At 40.1% G+C, this 15,231-nt stretch overlaps 1 protein-coding gene across 8 annotated transcripts in view; it reads right to left on the bottom strand.

Annotated features, from left to right (window-relative positions):
* Positions 1-584: 584 nt before the first annotated feature.
* sox6 (SRY-box transcription factor 6) overlaps positions 585-15,231 on the bottom strand; it is a 132,610-nt gene continuing 117,963 nt past the window's right edge. For 7 of the 8 annotated variants that reach the window (XM_080884273.1, XM_080884275.1, XM_080884276.1 and 4 more), the window contains 4 exons: positions 14,365-14,470; positions 7,679-7,852; positions 6,567-6,783; positions 585-5,822 (listed from right to left, as the gene is read on the bottom strand). In XM_080884273.1, coding sequence (XP_080740399.1) covers positions 5,516-5,822; positions 6,567-6,783; positions 7,679-7,852; positions 14,365-14,470 — 804 coding nt within the window. In that variant the 3' untranslated portion in view covers positions 585-5,515. The remainder of the gene's footprint in view (positions 5,823-6,566; positions 6,784-7,678; positions 7,853-14,364; positions 14,471-15,231) is intronic. The other variant, XR_013971872.1, reaches the window with a different exon arrangement.

The raw sequence follows: 15,231 nt of genomic DNA, 5'->3' as shown, positions 1-15,231 counted from the left end.
TTCACAAAGATTTTTTGTGCTACTGTTCACATGGTTTTATGTGTCCAGCAGTGTGTGTAAAGATGGAGGTTTCCATCCAAGTATCAATTATTTAATAACCCTACATTCTACTGAAAGAAATGAGTACTTTGGAGTTTTCAGAATTTTGGTATCCAAAGGTACTGTAAGTATCAGCTCTGGCAACATCCTTAATCCAGTGCAGTTGTATACAATGTTATTATAAAATGATTACATCCATCCATCTGTTTCCATCAGGCAGAGACCAAAAATGTTGAATTCTCTCTCAAAACTTTCTTAAAATGTTATAAATGAAGAAGTGTCATCAAAACAGCAAGGCTGGTTTGATTTCATGTCCATAATTGTCTTCAGTTTGATTACTTGAGCATCAAAATTGACTTATCAGTTGAAGACAGCGATTCTACCCCCCCAAAAAAGAGATTCATATACTGCTGTCATTGTGGAGCACAATGATGCCAACGGTGTAAAACGACATCAGCTAACTGTTCCCCAGCCCTCGGTTTTCTTACATTGCACACTTAAAGAATGTAACAAACGCCTCGACAATACAAATGATTACACAAATCTTAAAACAAAATGTCTCTTTAATTTGTAAGTGTCAACAGCAGTACAAAAGATGGAGTGATGTGAGCTTTTTGTAACACAATTTCTGTCTCTTTTACAGAAAAGGAGGAACTTCTTGAGGTAAATGAGCTAAAACAGGCAGTTATTGAGCCCACTGCTGCATTGTTACAATGGACAGAGATATTACAGAAATATGGTGTTACAATATGTCTGAATTGATCCTGTGGGGACAATTTAATCATATACAGTATACACATTCTTAAGGTGCCTAGATGCACCCAGTGTGTCCATCATCGGTTTGTTTTTACTTGATATAGTGTATTAATACTACCAAAGCCAAAGAAATTGCTTTCCACACACACACCAATGTAAAATTATTCACCTTAAGTTTACCTCACGTCAATACTGCACATGGAAACCAAAGACTTGCTGATGTACACTTTGAAGCCAAGCAAAACAAAACAAATATAAAATAAAAAAACAACTAAGTAACATTTTAATTTTTTTTTTCTTTTTAGCAATAATATCCCTAGCAAATAATTGACCTTTTGTACTGTATAAAGAACAATGTGAACACAAACGTGATGGCAACATTTTTTTTTAAGTTGAATTAAAAACTTTACATTGGACTGTACAAGATATTATGATAAACTATTTACATATTCCGACATAAACTTTTTTAAAGCAGCAACAGACACTATTTAATTAATTTCTCTAATAACAGCCAAAACAATACTTTCCATGGGCCTAGGTACCTGCCAGAGGAGGGGGGGGGATAAGAGATTTCTAGGCGGAAAATTGTATCAGGCTGCCAGCAATTTCAAAACAGTGGCTCCAGTGATAGAAGAGCCCCACACAGTGTTGCTTGAGAAACAACGCTAAAAAGCAAAGTACCAAAGACGGCTATAAATGTCATCCTGAACAAAAAAAGTTTACACTTCTGAACAGCAGCTACCATGTCAGTCCAGCATGTCAGTGAATTGTGCTGATTAAATTAACACAGAGAACATTCCCACCATATACACATCACAAATTTCAGACGGAAAAAAAAAAAAATCAAATTACAGTAAGTAATGTTGAAACCATTTGTGAGTCTAGCAATTGGAAGAAAAGAAACAAATTGTGAGGGCTACGTTTTCGGGATGGCTGGATAGTCATGGACATGTTCATTAAAAATTGGCAACATACAAAAAGATGGCAAGTAGAGAATTAACTGAGAAGAATGCACAATCTGTGAATTTTGCCACATTGAAATAAATTGAAATAAATACTTGCACGCTCCCACATTTAAAACAATAAAAAAATCATTTGTGTTTGAAGCAGTCATTCATAAAAACATTTGTTTGTTACATTAATGTCAATGCAAGCCAAATGCATGCAGACTCTTTTTTTTTTTCAGATTTTGCACTCATTAAAAAAAGTGCCACATACTATGAGTGCTATTCTAAACACAAAGCACAAGTGAGCATTATACAGCATACCGTTTAAGTTCTATGATGATTGGAAACACACGATTTAATAATTCTTTTAAGTGCTTGTTGTCTGAATAAGTACCATACTCGTTACCAAGTTTAGCTTTCGTTGATTATTCAAATTGTCTGGGGAGCATCATGAAAACATAAGCGAGTGAGGTTCGTCTTTTTGTTTCAGGACCAGTGCTGCTCTCTTCTAATAAGCAGGAAAAAAATAAGCATCTACATGAGGTACAGTGACTTGTCAGGTTTTAAAAACATGAAACCACATACTACAAAAAAAATAAAACAGCCAAATACATAACTTATACTTCACTAATGAACAAAAATATATTTCCTATGTTGTATTTACAATTAAATCTTAATGAGATGGAGAATTAACTGAAAACTATGTTTAGCTCCAATTCATTAAATTGTTTGTTCTTTTTTTTTTTATTCATCTGATTGTCCATGATGTCTTTAACTCAAAATTTTAGAGCCAGCAGTGGCAAACAATAAATATGTCGTGCAATATACAATGCACTGAAGTCTGGTTTTTCATGGCTCACTGAGCCTGCTGTTGAATTTCCTGCTCACTTTTCTTGTGCTGAGTCTCTCCTCTAGGCAGCCCTGAAGATTAAACAAAGTGTCCATTCATCACATGTGTCTTTGCATAAATAAACAAAACAAGCAGACAAAAAAAAGAAGAAAAAAAAAAGACTCAAATCTGGTAACTGTGAGAGCAAACCCACGTGAGTCCAACTGGGGAATTTTGTTCATTCGTGTTGTTTTTCCTCAAAACAGCTTCACATTAATCAGAATAGATAAAAATACAATTTATATCCAGTGCTTATAACACTTATGAAACATTGTCTCTTTGTGAGTTCTCGTTGTCATTATTTTCTTTCTTTTTTTGTTCTTTTTTTTGTCCTTTTTTTTTTTTTTTTTTTGCTATTTAAGCTCAGTCAAGTTTCAGTTCCATGAAGAGTCCTTTTTAACTACCAGCCCACTAAAGTAGTGTGGCATAGTCATGAAAATATTTACAATCGCATACAAATACATCTAACCGCCAGCAAACAGGAGCAAACAGTTTAGAAATACCAAACAGGTTGACTTGGAGGGAAATCCACTTGGGTTTGTTTGTAGGAGAGCATCTTCATGACGTGTTCCTCAAAATGAGAACAATATAGAAAAGATGCAATGGAAAATAATAAAATCTGAATTATCTATGAGGTAATAAAAAGGGGAAAACATGACTTAATATAAATATGTCCAAAAGTTTAAATGATATAAGCCAGCATCTGATGGGTAATAACAATAAGAGTACAGAAGATAAGAGAGCATTAAAGAACTGTCTGTACCAATTTGAGCTAGGAGAAAAATGCAGTGACCAGCAGTGAGCGTCTTGACCAGTTAAAGCTCGTGACGAGATATTCATGTCCTCCAAAAAAGCTCTGCACGCTCTCTGAAATGGACAGGTTCAAGGGCATGGGAGGGGAATAGCTGGACTCATGCATTAATAATGCTGTATTTCAGATGATACCCAGTCGTCAGTCATTTTAATAATCCCCCACAGCTTGATGTACTTGTTCCATCTGCTCGCCAGTGCCTGGTGATTGGGCCAGGGTGGGAGCCCTGTTGAGGCCTTATTTCCAGCACTTTGATGGAGAGCACAATGAGCGACACACACACCATTTTTATTGTTTCCCATCCTTCCCTGGTGTTTTCTCCTTCTCTGAGCCAGATGGCGCCCCCTGGGTGCTGAGGTTGCCACAGGCTGGGGTCAGAGCAGGGCATGGCAGGGAGGAGAGCCACTTAGACCTTCTGCCCTGTAAAGAGGATCTGAGTCTCAACATCAAGGCCTTGACCGCTAGATGAGCTTTATCTATCTGCCGTTGCTGGAAGGTCAGGACTTGTCAGGTTTGAAACTTACATTAAGACTGAGTTGCCTCTTTTCTGATTCTTGCATTTAGTCTGTATTTTTTGAAGTGCAAACAATGAGAACAGTATAAAGCTGATCAGATTATTGTAAATGTTTCAAAAGCCTCATAGGTGATAGAAGGTTTATAAGTGCACTAATTAAAAAATTGTGTATTTTATCCTTTGTATATGAGTCTTTTCTCTATGTCCTTGCAAACTGTCATTTCTTTTCAAGACTACTTCAGTAATCAACTCATTGCATCAACCCGATGACCGTGCTCTCCTTTAAGACTTCTTAGTGTCAGTTTAAGATTTACAATGTCTAAAAAGAATTAAGATCAGAAAAAAAATTACGTTTTAAGACCTAAGACTTTAAACTTGCCATCCAAATGGGGCTAAAGTGTTTAACAGAGCGCACTGTAGCTACACATTGTACAACATCAATTTAAGATTGTAATGCCACCAAAGCTGCCTTTCGCTACTGTTCCAATCCCACAGATTGGAGGCCTTTGGCCCTTTAGCATTCTGGCCTGATTACAATCACTCTGATTAAGATCTTGGTGAGTCAGAGTGGACTGCAGAGCTGGAAATAAGTGAAGGATGCCACGGTGCTCTGTGTGGACAGGGATGAGGAAATGAAAGGGCTGGCTTCATTGATGATCACTGCATTGGCCTCCCCAAAGAACAGCTAGCATCACAAGCTACCGTCCACAGATGTAACATATTGTAACCTCCTGCAGAGCTTGCTGCTTCCAAGTTCCTGAGTTTAATTTGTTTATTCTGTTTGGGTAAATTAAAGAAAGACTGGATGATGAAGCTGCATTAAGAGATGAAGAGATTGTCTAAGACTCAAAGACTTGAAACAACTTGAAATGTTTGGCACTTGCGCACTAAATTAGGTTGTTTTGTAATAACAAAAAGAAAAACACAATAATAATAATAATATTACTGATAGTAATAATAATAATGTGTAATTAGCCTCTGTACTACGTTGGAATCACTCCTTATCATTTTGAGATATTTTGTTCATATTTATCTCTTGATTAAAAACATTCACAAGCTGTTGGCTGGCACGCTATACCTGAGTGAGAATATTATTCCCATCTTGAACAGTTAGGTAATGTAGCAAAATCATCTAATTGAAGAGGAAAAGAAGGTAAATGACAGTAAGAATTACCTAGGTTCATATCAAAGGTTGTAATTTCAAGTTGTCTTTTGTTTTAGGCAATAACCTAATTGTCTATATGTCCATGATCTTAACAAAAAATAAACAATGAGATAAAATATATATATATATGTATATATATATATAAATTACCACAACCAAACTGCTTCACACACTTAAAGAAACACTTAAGACCAAATAGCTTTTGATTCAGATGAAGCCACAGCTGCATGCTGGCTTCGATATGATAAATCATTATTTTTTTAAACATGTTCAAACCTTTTGTGGTGTAGTTTTTGTTTTCTTTTGTTCTTTCCCTCCCTCAGATCAGACCAGCCCTCTGGGCATCCTCCTGTATGAGTACTGTTTCTGCACTGGCCTCTTCGGTTAAAAGGTCTCAGTTGGCACTGACTGGCTCTTGTGTGTCATTTTCACTGCTATAGTCTGATTTGGGCTCGTCCTCAAAATCTTCGTACATGTCCATTTCATCCTCGCCATTGACCGGCTCGCTGTTGTTCACCATGCCAGTGGGCTCTAGCTTCATGTTGTAGGTGCTCTGAATGACGGGAATGGATGGCTCAGGACTCGCTGAGGCACTTGAGCACTCCGATGTCATCTGAGGTGAGGGTGTGGTGGTCGCCATGGTGATGGCCCCAGGGTAGACCATGCTGGCGCTTGTGGTGATGGGAATCTGCGGTGGCTGCCTATATGTATAAGAAACACATACATTTATATTAAATGCAATCAGTTTTCACGACGCACTTGATTAAAAAGTGATCAGCATAATCGGAAAAAGAGCACACGGAAAAAGCGCTCAGTGGTGCTCATAGTGCGATTGCTGCTTAGGTTGGTGGCTACATGTCTCTAAAGTGCGTGATTTTTTTTCTTACAGCACTTAAACTGAGATGGCTGGATTACGGGTTTCCCACAGCAGTCTGCTGTAAGCCAGCAGCTCTGTGAAAATGATTTGGAAAAAGAGAGGTACTCCTGACAACTCCCGTTTTGAGCCGCTCAGAAACACTACCCAGTTTATTGGTGACATAAAACCAATACGTTGCTCCTGCTGCTCTTTGCTGCTTTTGCGCTGGATAATTGATACTCCAGCCACTGAATCTTATGACTGACATGGGAACACCTGGAGAAGGACTCTCCTGATAACCACAAACAGTAAATTAAAGTGTTAAGCCTTAGACTGCTGCTGTCCACGCTTACGTAAATATACACGTAGAGCTTATATATGTAATAATGTCTGTATTTGGTGCTCCATCAGGAGATTACTATTGTCTTAAATTATTAGTAACCCTCTGAATTAAGCTGCTGAGTTAGCAACAGTGGTTAACTCAGCGTTCACTTTTGCAAACACTGCTTTGCATTGCATGCACATGTTTTCTGCATTTTCTTGTGTATTACGTATGGCAAGGCTGGGCTAATCACAACTGTGTACTTACCCCACAGTAAAGAACTGCCTCATCTCTTGTCGCCGTGAACGCATCATCTGTTTGTACTCTCCGATGCGGAGTTTTTTTCCGTCAATAATGCAGGTCCTCTTAGGCCGTGGTTTGTACTTGTAGTTTGGGTACTTCTCTAGATGAAGCTTACTTAGACGAGCCTGCTCTTCATAGTAGGGCTGTTTGTCCTGGTTAGACATGGACTTCCACCGGGAACCTACACAGCACAGTACATTCAGATTTTCAGTAACCAGAAAAACTGTTTGTGATAGTAGGAAACTGCAGGAATCCATTGCTCTTAAACATAACCACTAATTGAACAAAATAAGCAGAGAGGTGGTGACCTTGCACTTATATAAAATAACCAATAATGCAATGTGAAATTCATAGTCCTTTACTTTTTACTACATTGCATCAAGATTTAATTTAATACAGAGTTACCCCTAATAAGGGTGGACGTTTTCTAGAAAAATCGCATGCATAGATTTACTGTCTGCTGCACAACAATCTCTTGATAGCTCTGCATGTGCACATTATCTGAAACCAGAGGCAGGCTTTTTCCTTACTGTCAAACAGTAAGGAACAACAAGCTGGAGTAGTAAATACTGCAGCTCGGTGAAGTGCCCTACACTGGCATGGATGACAGCACTTTTAACAGCTCTGATGTATGGACTCCAGTGTTGAGGGGACAAGACCCATTTAGTCTCTGTCATTTTTCATGACAAACACTTATGCTAGTGATGGGCTATAAATCCATCTGTATGCTGAGGCGAACTGATGCACAGTGGTCTACGAGATAACGTGCATACTCTCTTTTTTAGACGCCAGACACTTTCTAAGATATATGCTTTTCCGAGTGCAATAAACCCATGAGAATGAGCAAAACTGAAAAAAAGCCTGGTAAGTCAGTGTTGGAGAAACACCATTAGTAATTGAAAAACTCAGATTGACTACAGTGCTCTTGAGCATGTCAAAAGCTATGAAACAAGCTGTGGTTCTAGCAAAACTATAAAACTAAACCAAAACTAAACTATAAATGGTGCATCATTATCAGTTTTGTATAAAGCAAAGAAGTCAAGTGCTCACAGCTGTATGTTTTTAAAGAGTCTTACCCAGAATCTTGCTTATGTTGGAATTGTGCATGTCGGGGAAAGCCTGGAGGATCTTGCGCCGCTCATCCTTGGCCCACACCATGAATGCATTCATTGGCCTTTTAATGTGGGGCTCGTTGTTGTTTCTTCCCCGAGATTCCCTGAAGACTCGCGCCTCGGTAGGTCCAGCGCCTCCTGTTGGCCAACAATAATAGGGTTGGGGTTTATCTGCAGAGCCATTGACTTCCTTGGACCCCGGAAAAAACAAGGGCAGGAACAAGAAGAGAGAGCGTGGCGAGACATTAAGTGACAAGCCATGTTTAAACTCTCCTTCATCTGCTATCTCCATCATGACAATTATTTCAAATGAGTGCAGAGATGCAAACACTGTTCAACAGAGTCTACAGGGTTGAATATGGCGTTTAAGGTGGACCTGATCTCTTTAAATCGGGTCTATCCAAAAGCAGTACAGAGAGAACAAGGAGGAGCCCTTTGACTTCAAGAATAATTCAGTTCTCTGTCCACAAGTCCAGCTTTTCTACTTGTGCACATATATTTCAGACTCACAGCCAACATAAATATAAGATTTGAGCCTGACTTTAAAAAAAAAAAAAGAAAGAAAAAGCGAGGAAACACAAACTCTTGCAAATCTTTATAAAAGCCAAACTCCATTTTACATATATATGCACAAAAAACCCCTTCGGTTTACACTTCTTTCTCCCCTTGTTTCTCACTTTCTTCCTCTTTCCTTCAAGCACGCACACAAACAAACAAACCAAGCACACATTAGCTGGGAGAGTGTGCCGATTCTGCAAAGTGCTGTTTCTCAATCAGGGCATTCACAATCAGCATAAGAGAGTTTCTCTCAGTATTAAACTGTACATCAGACTGATAATGATTTCTGTTTGCATGCGCATTTGCTTCCTTTTATATGTAAGATGTGAAAGAATTAAATAAAAGCAGTATGAATATTTAAACAAACAAAAATATGTTGATAAACAAGGCTTGAAAAATAAGACAAAAAAAGCCTTCCATATGCTACGATACATCTTTAATGATCTCAAATCTGGAAAAGAAAGCTTGGGATGACTCATGCATATTTCATCATCCACATGTGAAGCCTTCTCATTAGACCATTCCACTAGCAGCCTTGGCACACGTTACCTGGGGTCTGATTTCTATTATTATTTCAGTTGATAAACAAAATCAAACTCTTAATGAGTAATGGAGGGCTGTGCAGAGACATTAATTCCAAATCCACAGAAGCCTCGCCCTGCTCTAATCACTGAAGGTATTACTGCAGCATTTTCAGCCTCAAGAGTTGAAGTGTCTTCGCTTCAAAAGAACATGTCCTGTTTTCAGAATTATTATATGAGACAAGTCTTTTTAAAAAGGCAACATACTTGCAGTACAATAGAGATAAAGGTGTGCTGGAACTTTGTTTTTGTTTACAGGGTAAGAATTCTTGAGGTCTAACCTACCTAGTAGAAAAGCCTGTTTCTCACAGTGCAAAAGCAGATGAATTGACTTTTCAGCAGCTCATGTTTAACAGCCAAAGAGCCACATTTATGATCCCTTCCTTTACCTGGAAAGCCAATAAAAAGGTGTATTTACTTATGAGTCAAACTCATATAATTGCAGGTGTTTGCTGGTCTCTCTATTTGTCTTAAATAGACAGACTAAACATTACATATGCAGAGAAAGGTAATAAATGCATAGTTATCTATAACTTTAGATTCATTTTCAGTTGCCAAAATGTCCTTTTAACCATATATAAATGCGTTTCCTCATCATTGCTATCTAGACGCCTGTGTTCTTTTAATTTCACAGTCTTGTAAAATATGCACCAAATTAGAGATTTTTGTTACTTTTCGAAATACTTTCTCTACCTCTGCAAGCACCGCGTTTTACTCTGTTTGCTGAGCTCCCTCAAATGCTGTTGGCCCGAAAGCCATCATGAATTCAAAAATAATACACTACCTTTGCTGCCACCGAACCCCACAGTACGTTAATTTCATTTAGCATGCACTCACTGTACAGGATGAATTGATTTCACTTTGTTTGGTTTTGACAACCATGTTTATTGTGCAATGAAATGTGGTGTGGCGGAGGGCTGACAGTATCCATCAACGCGGGGCAATCTGCTGACTGCCGGGGCCAGATGAAGGTATTCATTAGCTCAGGAGCGCAGCGCTCACTCAGACACGACAGCCAGTGTCTGCGCCCTGGGATCGCTTGCCGTAATTTACGATGCCTGCCGTGCCATTACTCTATCACTGACACTGATTCAGCAATTTATATACTGGTGCGCATGTATATGGGCAGAGGTGATCTTCTTATGTAGAGCGAAGGGGGGGGGGGGACAAAACAACTGCCTGCCATCACCTAGTGCCACATCCATAGTTAGCCAGGAAACCAGCCACGTGACTAGGTTCATTGGAGGGAATCCAGATGAGGCATGGTCTTTTGCTGCACATGACTGCACGCAGAAAAGCATCGCTTTCTGCTCTGTCAGATGCTGCAGAAAACTGCAGACTTGAACAACAGGAGTGATGCACCTCGTAAGTTGTTCCGAGGCAGACGCTGTGTGGCTTGGATATGTAAAATACTGAAAGTGATGGAAGCTGCCTCGGAGAAACGAACAGCCCAACTTTGCGAAAGACCTTTAACCTGAAATAGCAGCGAGGTCTGTGATCTGTCTGAAAGCACCTTGAAGTACAGAACTGCTTCCTTATTCAACCCCTGTAATATATATGACTTAATCGGGGACATCCTGTATATTCACACAGCAAATTGCTTGCAACTATAACATGCAATTTACTGCCAGGTTGTTTCCATATTTTTGCAGAAAATCGCAACGCTGCTCTGACATTTTGCAAATGAGCAATAACTATTGTTTTCCAGGAGGGGCAGGACATTTAGGAATCAGTTAGTTAGGTGTGTGATTGTGTAAATAAACACAGATGTTTAGCGGTGACAGGGCCAGGCCCCCTGGGTGGTAGCTGGGGAGGGAGCGAAACAGAGGGAGTGCTGCTTAATAGAATTTATTGTGATTCATGAGGCCCGCAGCTCAAGTGTGACAGAGCGATATGAGAATCCCCTTTTAATTTGTCTCTCCTGGAAACACTGCAGATGAGCAGCATGAATTACAGTGTGAAAGAATGATTGTGTGTGTGTCTATGTGTGTGCGCACACGGTGGAATAAAGAACGAAAAGGGAAAGTGAATAACGAGGAAGAAGGAAACAAAAAAAGAAAGGGGGCGAAATGGAGAGAGAATGTAGTGAGGCCCCACAGCCTGTCACACCTGTGAGCTGCAGGCTCAGACTCGACCATATAGCAAGCCAGAGGGTAGCGCTGCCCCAGCTGCCCCCTCTCCTCCTCCTTACTCATCTTTGTTCTATGGGCAGACACATAATGTCACCCAGGAATCCGCTCAAAAAGGATGAGCCTCAGTGAGCAGGCAACAATCACGCAAACCTGCCAAGCCCTCCCTGTTGGGATCAAATCTAACACCTCTGAGTGAAGGCATTTACTACTGACAATAGAGCCTCTCCCTCAGAGCAGGATCAGGCGAGATTAATGTGTGTGGACGGACAGGATGCGGCGCTCAGTGGCTCTGGTCCAGTCTGAGTTCGTGGCATGCTAATTAAACCGGTGAAAATCACAAGTGATGTAAACCACATTAAAACATCTCAATTGTCTTATTTTTAGTACCCAGTTGGGATCGTTTGGGTTTCCATACCCTCTGTGTGTATATGTGTGTGTGTGTGTGTGTGATAGTGTGTGAATGCATGCACACACGTGGGAACTTGGGAACAAACAGGCAGCTTGTTTCAACATGCCGCAGCTTTTACTTTTGCCTGCAGAGCCAGCTGTCTTATGCATTTAGTTTAATCTTTCACAACTTCTCGGCCTCTGACACTCACAGAGAAATACACACGTTTGTTCGTTTGCTCTAAATTTCAATTTGCCAGCTTCAAAACAGAACTTTCTTATTGATTGTTTTGACCTGTGCACCTACTGTTTTTGTGACTTGACACGTTATTATGTCAAAGGCTTCTCATCTAAGCTTTCTTCCAGAAAAACTCCCCGGCAATAAAAGCCAGAGCTTGATTCCCACAGACTCACAGCAGAAGAAAAACAAACATCTTCAAACAATCAGCCCATATAACACTTCACAACAGCTCTGAGCTACCGATGTAAAGAAAACTCATTGTCAGTGATCTGTAGCAAAAGTGCAAGACTACTGTTTTTCTTATCCTATTCCACAAGGACACTTCTCAGCTGAAGCTTCTCTTTTGTTCTTCAGTCTTTGTTTGATATTATCTCATTGGGCTTTTAGATTAATTCTGTTTCCTGCCTGCACACATCTCTCAACAACTCCTTTGTTCTTTGTAGACCCTGAGTGATGGGGGCGTTTTAGACAAACACACAACCTCATATGGCAGCTCCATACTGCCATATGTGAATGAACGAAGGGCCTCAGGGCTCAGGCTTTTGTGGTATTTGGTAAAGACCTAATGAATTTGCCAAGGGATCATGTGTGTGGCTTGTGACTTTGTTAAATGATGAAAATCCCATCTATTCCTATTTTTTAACCATTCCCACACACACACACACACACACACACACACACACACACACACACACACACACACACACACACACACACACACACACACACACACACACTTTTGGTTGTTCGGAGTTGGGTTTCTGCCTGCTTTGCAAATATTAGCTTAAAGAACCTAAAGCTTTCTGTGAACTGCCGCGATAACAGAAGTCACTGTGCCTGCTCAATGCGGTTACTCTGTTCTGGATGGAAAGCTGCTACACACCAATGGGCTTTCACACCCTATGTATGGGTGAGGTGGTGCACCCAGTAATTTTCCCTTTCAGGAAACACCAAAAGTATGTGCAGTGTGTTCTGATCTACTCGGGGGAGGGGGCTAAAATGTTTCCAAATTCATTTGCCTCCTATTTTTATAGGTTGTTCCAAAACTAGTTACTGATGCTACATTTTTTGGATAAAACTGCCTTTTTGTCATAGAAACATTTGTGGTTTTTTATGGTAATTTTTTAGAACAAGTTTCAATTCAGCAGATCTTATTCACATTGAAAAAAAATACTTGGCACCTGGATGACCTTTGACCTTACATAATCTAGAAGGCTAATGTTTTCTATGCTTTCATATTTATGCTATTAAACAGAATATAAATATTTTCGTGCACTGTATATTTCTTTATGTTATGGTATGCCAGGGAGCCGAGCTTTCTTTGGTTCAAGGAAGAGAAAATCCTCACAAGATTTCAGATGTAAGCATGTTCTCAGAAGAGTAAATACTTTGTGGTTCACATCTCAAAATCCTGCTTCACATCATTCATCTCCGTGCCTTCCTGTTGGTAAAGCCTAAAGACACAGACCGATATATATATATATATATATATATATATATATATATATATGTATGTGGTGTAATAGAAGAAATGCTAACTGTGTTTTGAGTTATGTCCATTGCCCTGTCTCCCAGCCACCCCCCCACCTTGGGAAGAGGACCTCTTCTCTCCTCTAACCTTTGCTTGCTCCTAATCCATAACCCACTGGGAAAACTGATGTGCGGTGTCTGGTGCTAGCCTTTCCCTCGGCTCTAAACAGGACTTAAAAGGACAGAACTTCCCTGGTGCGCACTCTGTTTCAGTCCTGACTCCACAGTAGCCACAGAGGGAGGGTTACCACTGGGAGAATGAGCACTCAAAACACATCTGTCCAAGGAGTCAGACGGGTGGGATGGGATCTTCTGCTGTGGCTTACATGGGAAACATGTAAATGAATCCACTAAATGCACCTCTAATTCTCATCTTCAGAATTGGGTGTGATGTGAAACTAAATGTGCTTTGAAGTTGGTAAACAAATATTTTTATAGCAAGATTTTTTTTAAAAAAAAGTCTATGTGAACCAACTGAGCAAAACCATTTAGTTCTAAAACTGAACTGAAACGTGCCTAAAACTTCATTGGAAAATGCCGATGTGTTACATTGTCCTGAGAAATATCTATCCCTCTGCCCCGAGACTTTCTGAAAGATGAGTCAGAACCATTTTATTTTCTGCTCTGGCTCTGAAGTCCCATGGAAACTGCCACAAATATTTATGTCAGACAAATATTAGTTGCACTGAGGAACTCTTTGCTCCTGTGTAGGAGCCAGCTCCACAAAAGCAGATGACGATTTGTCACACTGGTGTAATCAGAATTTACACACATGCGCCCAGGACCTCAGACAAGCAACAACAGCAACAGGAGTCAAGCTTGGAAAAAAGCCAGCTTTGTCCTCAGGCACCCTTGTTCTTCGCTCACCTACCTGTGAAAACCTCAGAGCGATGGCTCATTTCAAACGGCATTCACCACTTCTCTCTTGCACACAACTGTCCCAACCGCTCTGCATGCAGTACTGAGCAGTAGGCCTTTATTACACATCAAAACTCCCTTTTCTTTTAAAAGGTAGACTCAGTTTTGAGTGTGTAGACAATCCACCCATTGCTCTTAATATTCCCCCCCCCCCCCCGGATAGTTTAGAAAGTTGAGTAAAATGTTACAAATTATGCCGATGTAAGGACTGAATTTAAAAGCATGTAATAATAATTAAAGGGAAAAGGCAGAAAAACAATGAAATAAAACAAAACAAAACAAGAGACCCAATAATGGCCTTACCATCTAGATCTTCTGGCCTGGTGAGGTCAATAACTCTGTGGCCAAGCTTTCCATCCTCACCCAGCTTGCCAAGGTGGTGCCCAATGCTGTCAAAGTGTGCTCTTTCCTACAGAGATATACAAAGAGTCAGGTAAACAAACCAGCACATATACACCTTTTTACAGTGACAAAACAGCTGAAAAAAAAAAACAAACTCCATCACAAATCTGAAAATTTGAAAAGAAAAAAAAAGTGTCTTTGATAAATGCAGTTTGTTTTGAAAAGCTGCTCTTTTGACATGAGCTAGATGCAGCTTTTTCCTCATCTCTCTATTCTGTAGCTGTTATAATGGATGACAGGAGGCAGCGAGACAGTGAGGGCCAGGGGTGCTCTAAATAGATTTACAGAAGGATACTTTGTGATCCCGAGCACACAATGGGGCCGTGGCCCTCTTTGCAGTGCTCAGATTTTCCTCTGTAATCTTCTCCTTACATCCTGACTTCCAGTCTACAGCGCCCTGAGCTCAGCGCCCATCATTTATTCAGAGTTCATGCTTTGGAGAACACACCGTGTTTTCCCGTTTGTCATGTTTCTTTGTGCTCAGATTAAACTTGGCATCATGTTGTACTTGTCGCACAATGAAACCCTGTCATTCAGCGCTCCGTGACAATATTAAATGTCATGTCCATGTGCATTTACAGAATAAAATAACAGCTTTCGGGGGGTCTCTGAATAGTTGCTGCACATTACACTTAATGTATTATGCAAGGGGAGAGTGCCGACTGCTGCTGGCTCCATTGTTGAATGACCTACTTCCTCAGTGAATACACAGGGCATTAGCAAAGGGCTGTCTTCCTCTCTAAAGACTCAACTAGGAGATGGACACTT

This window comes from Rhamphochromis sp. 'chilingali', assembly GCF_963969265.1.
Source record: "Rhamphochromis sp. 'chilingali' genome assembly, chromosome: 6".
Lineage (NCBI taxonomy): Eukaryota > Metazoa > Chordata > Actinopteri > Cichliformes > Cichlidae > Rhamphochromis > Rhamphochromis sp. 'chilingali'.
The sequence above is the reverse complement of the archived record's forward strand: the minus strand, read 5'-3'. Positions and strand labels throughout refer to the sequence as shown.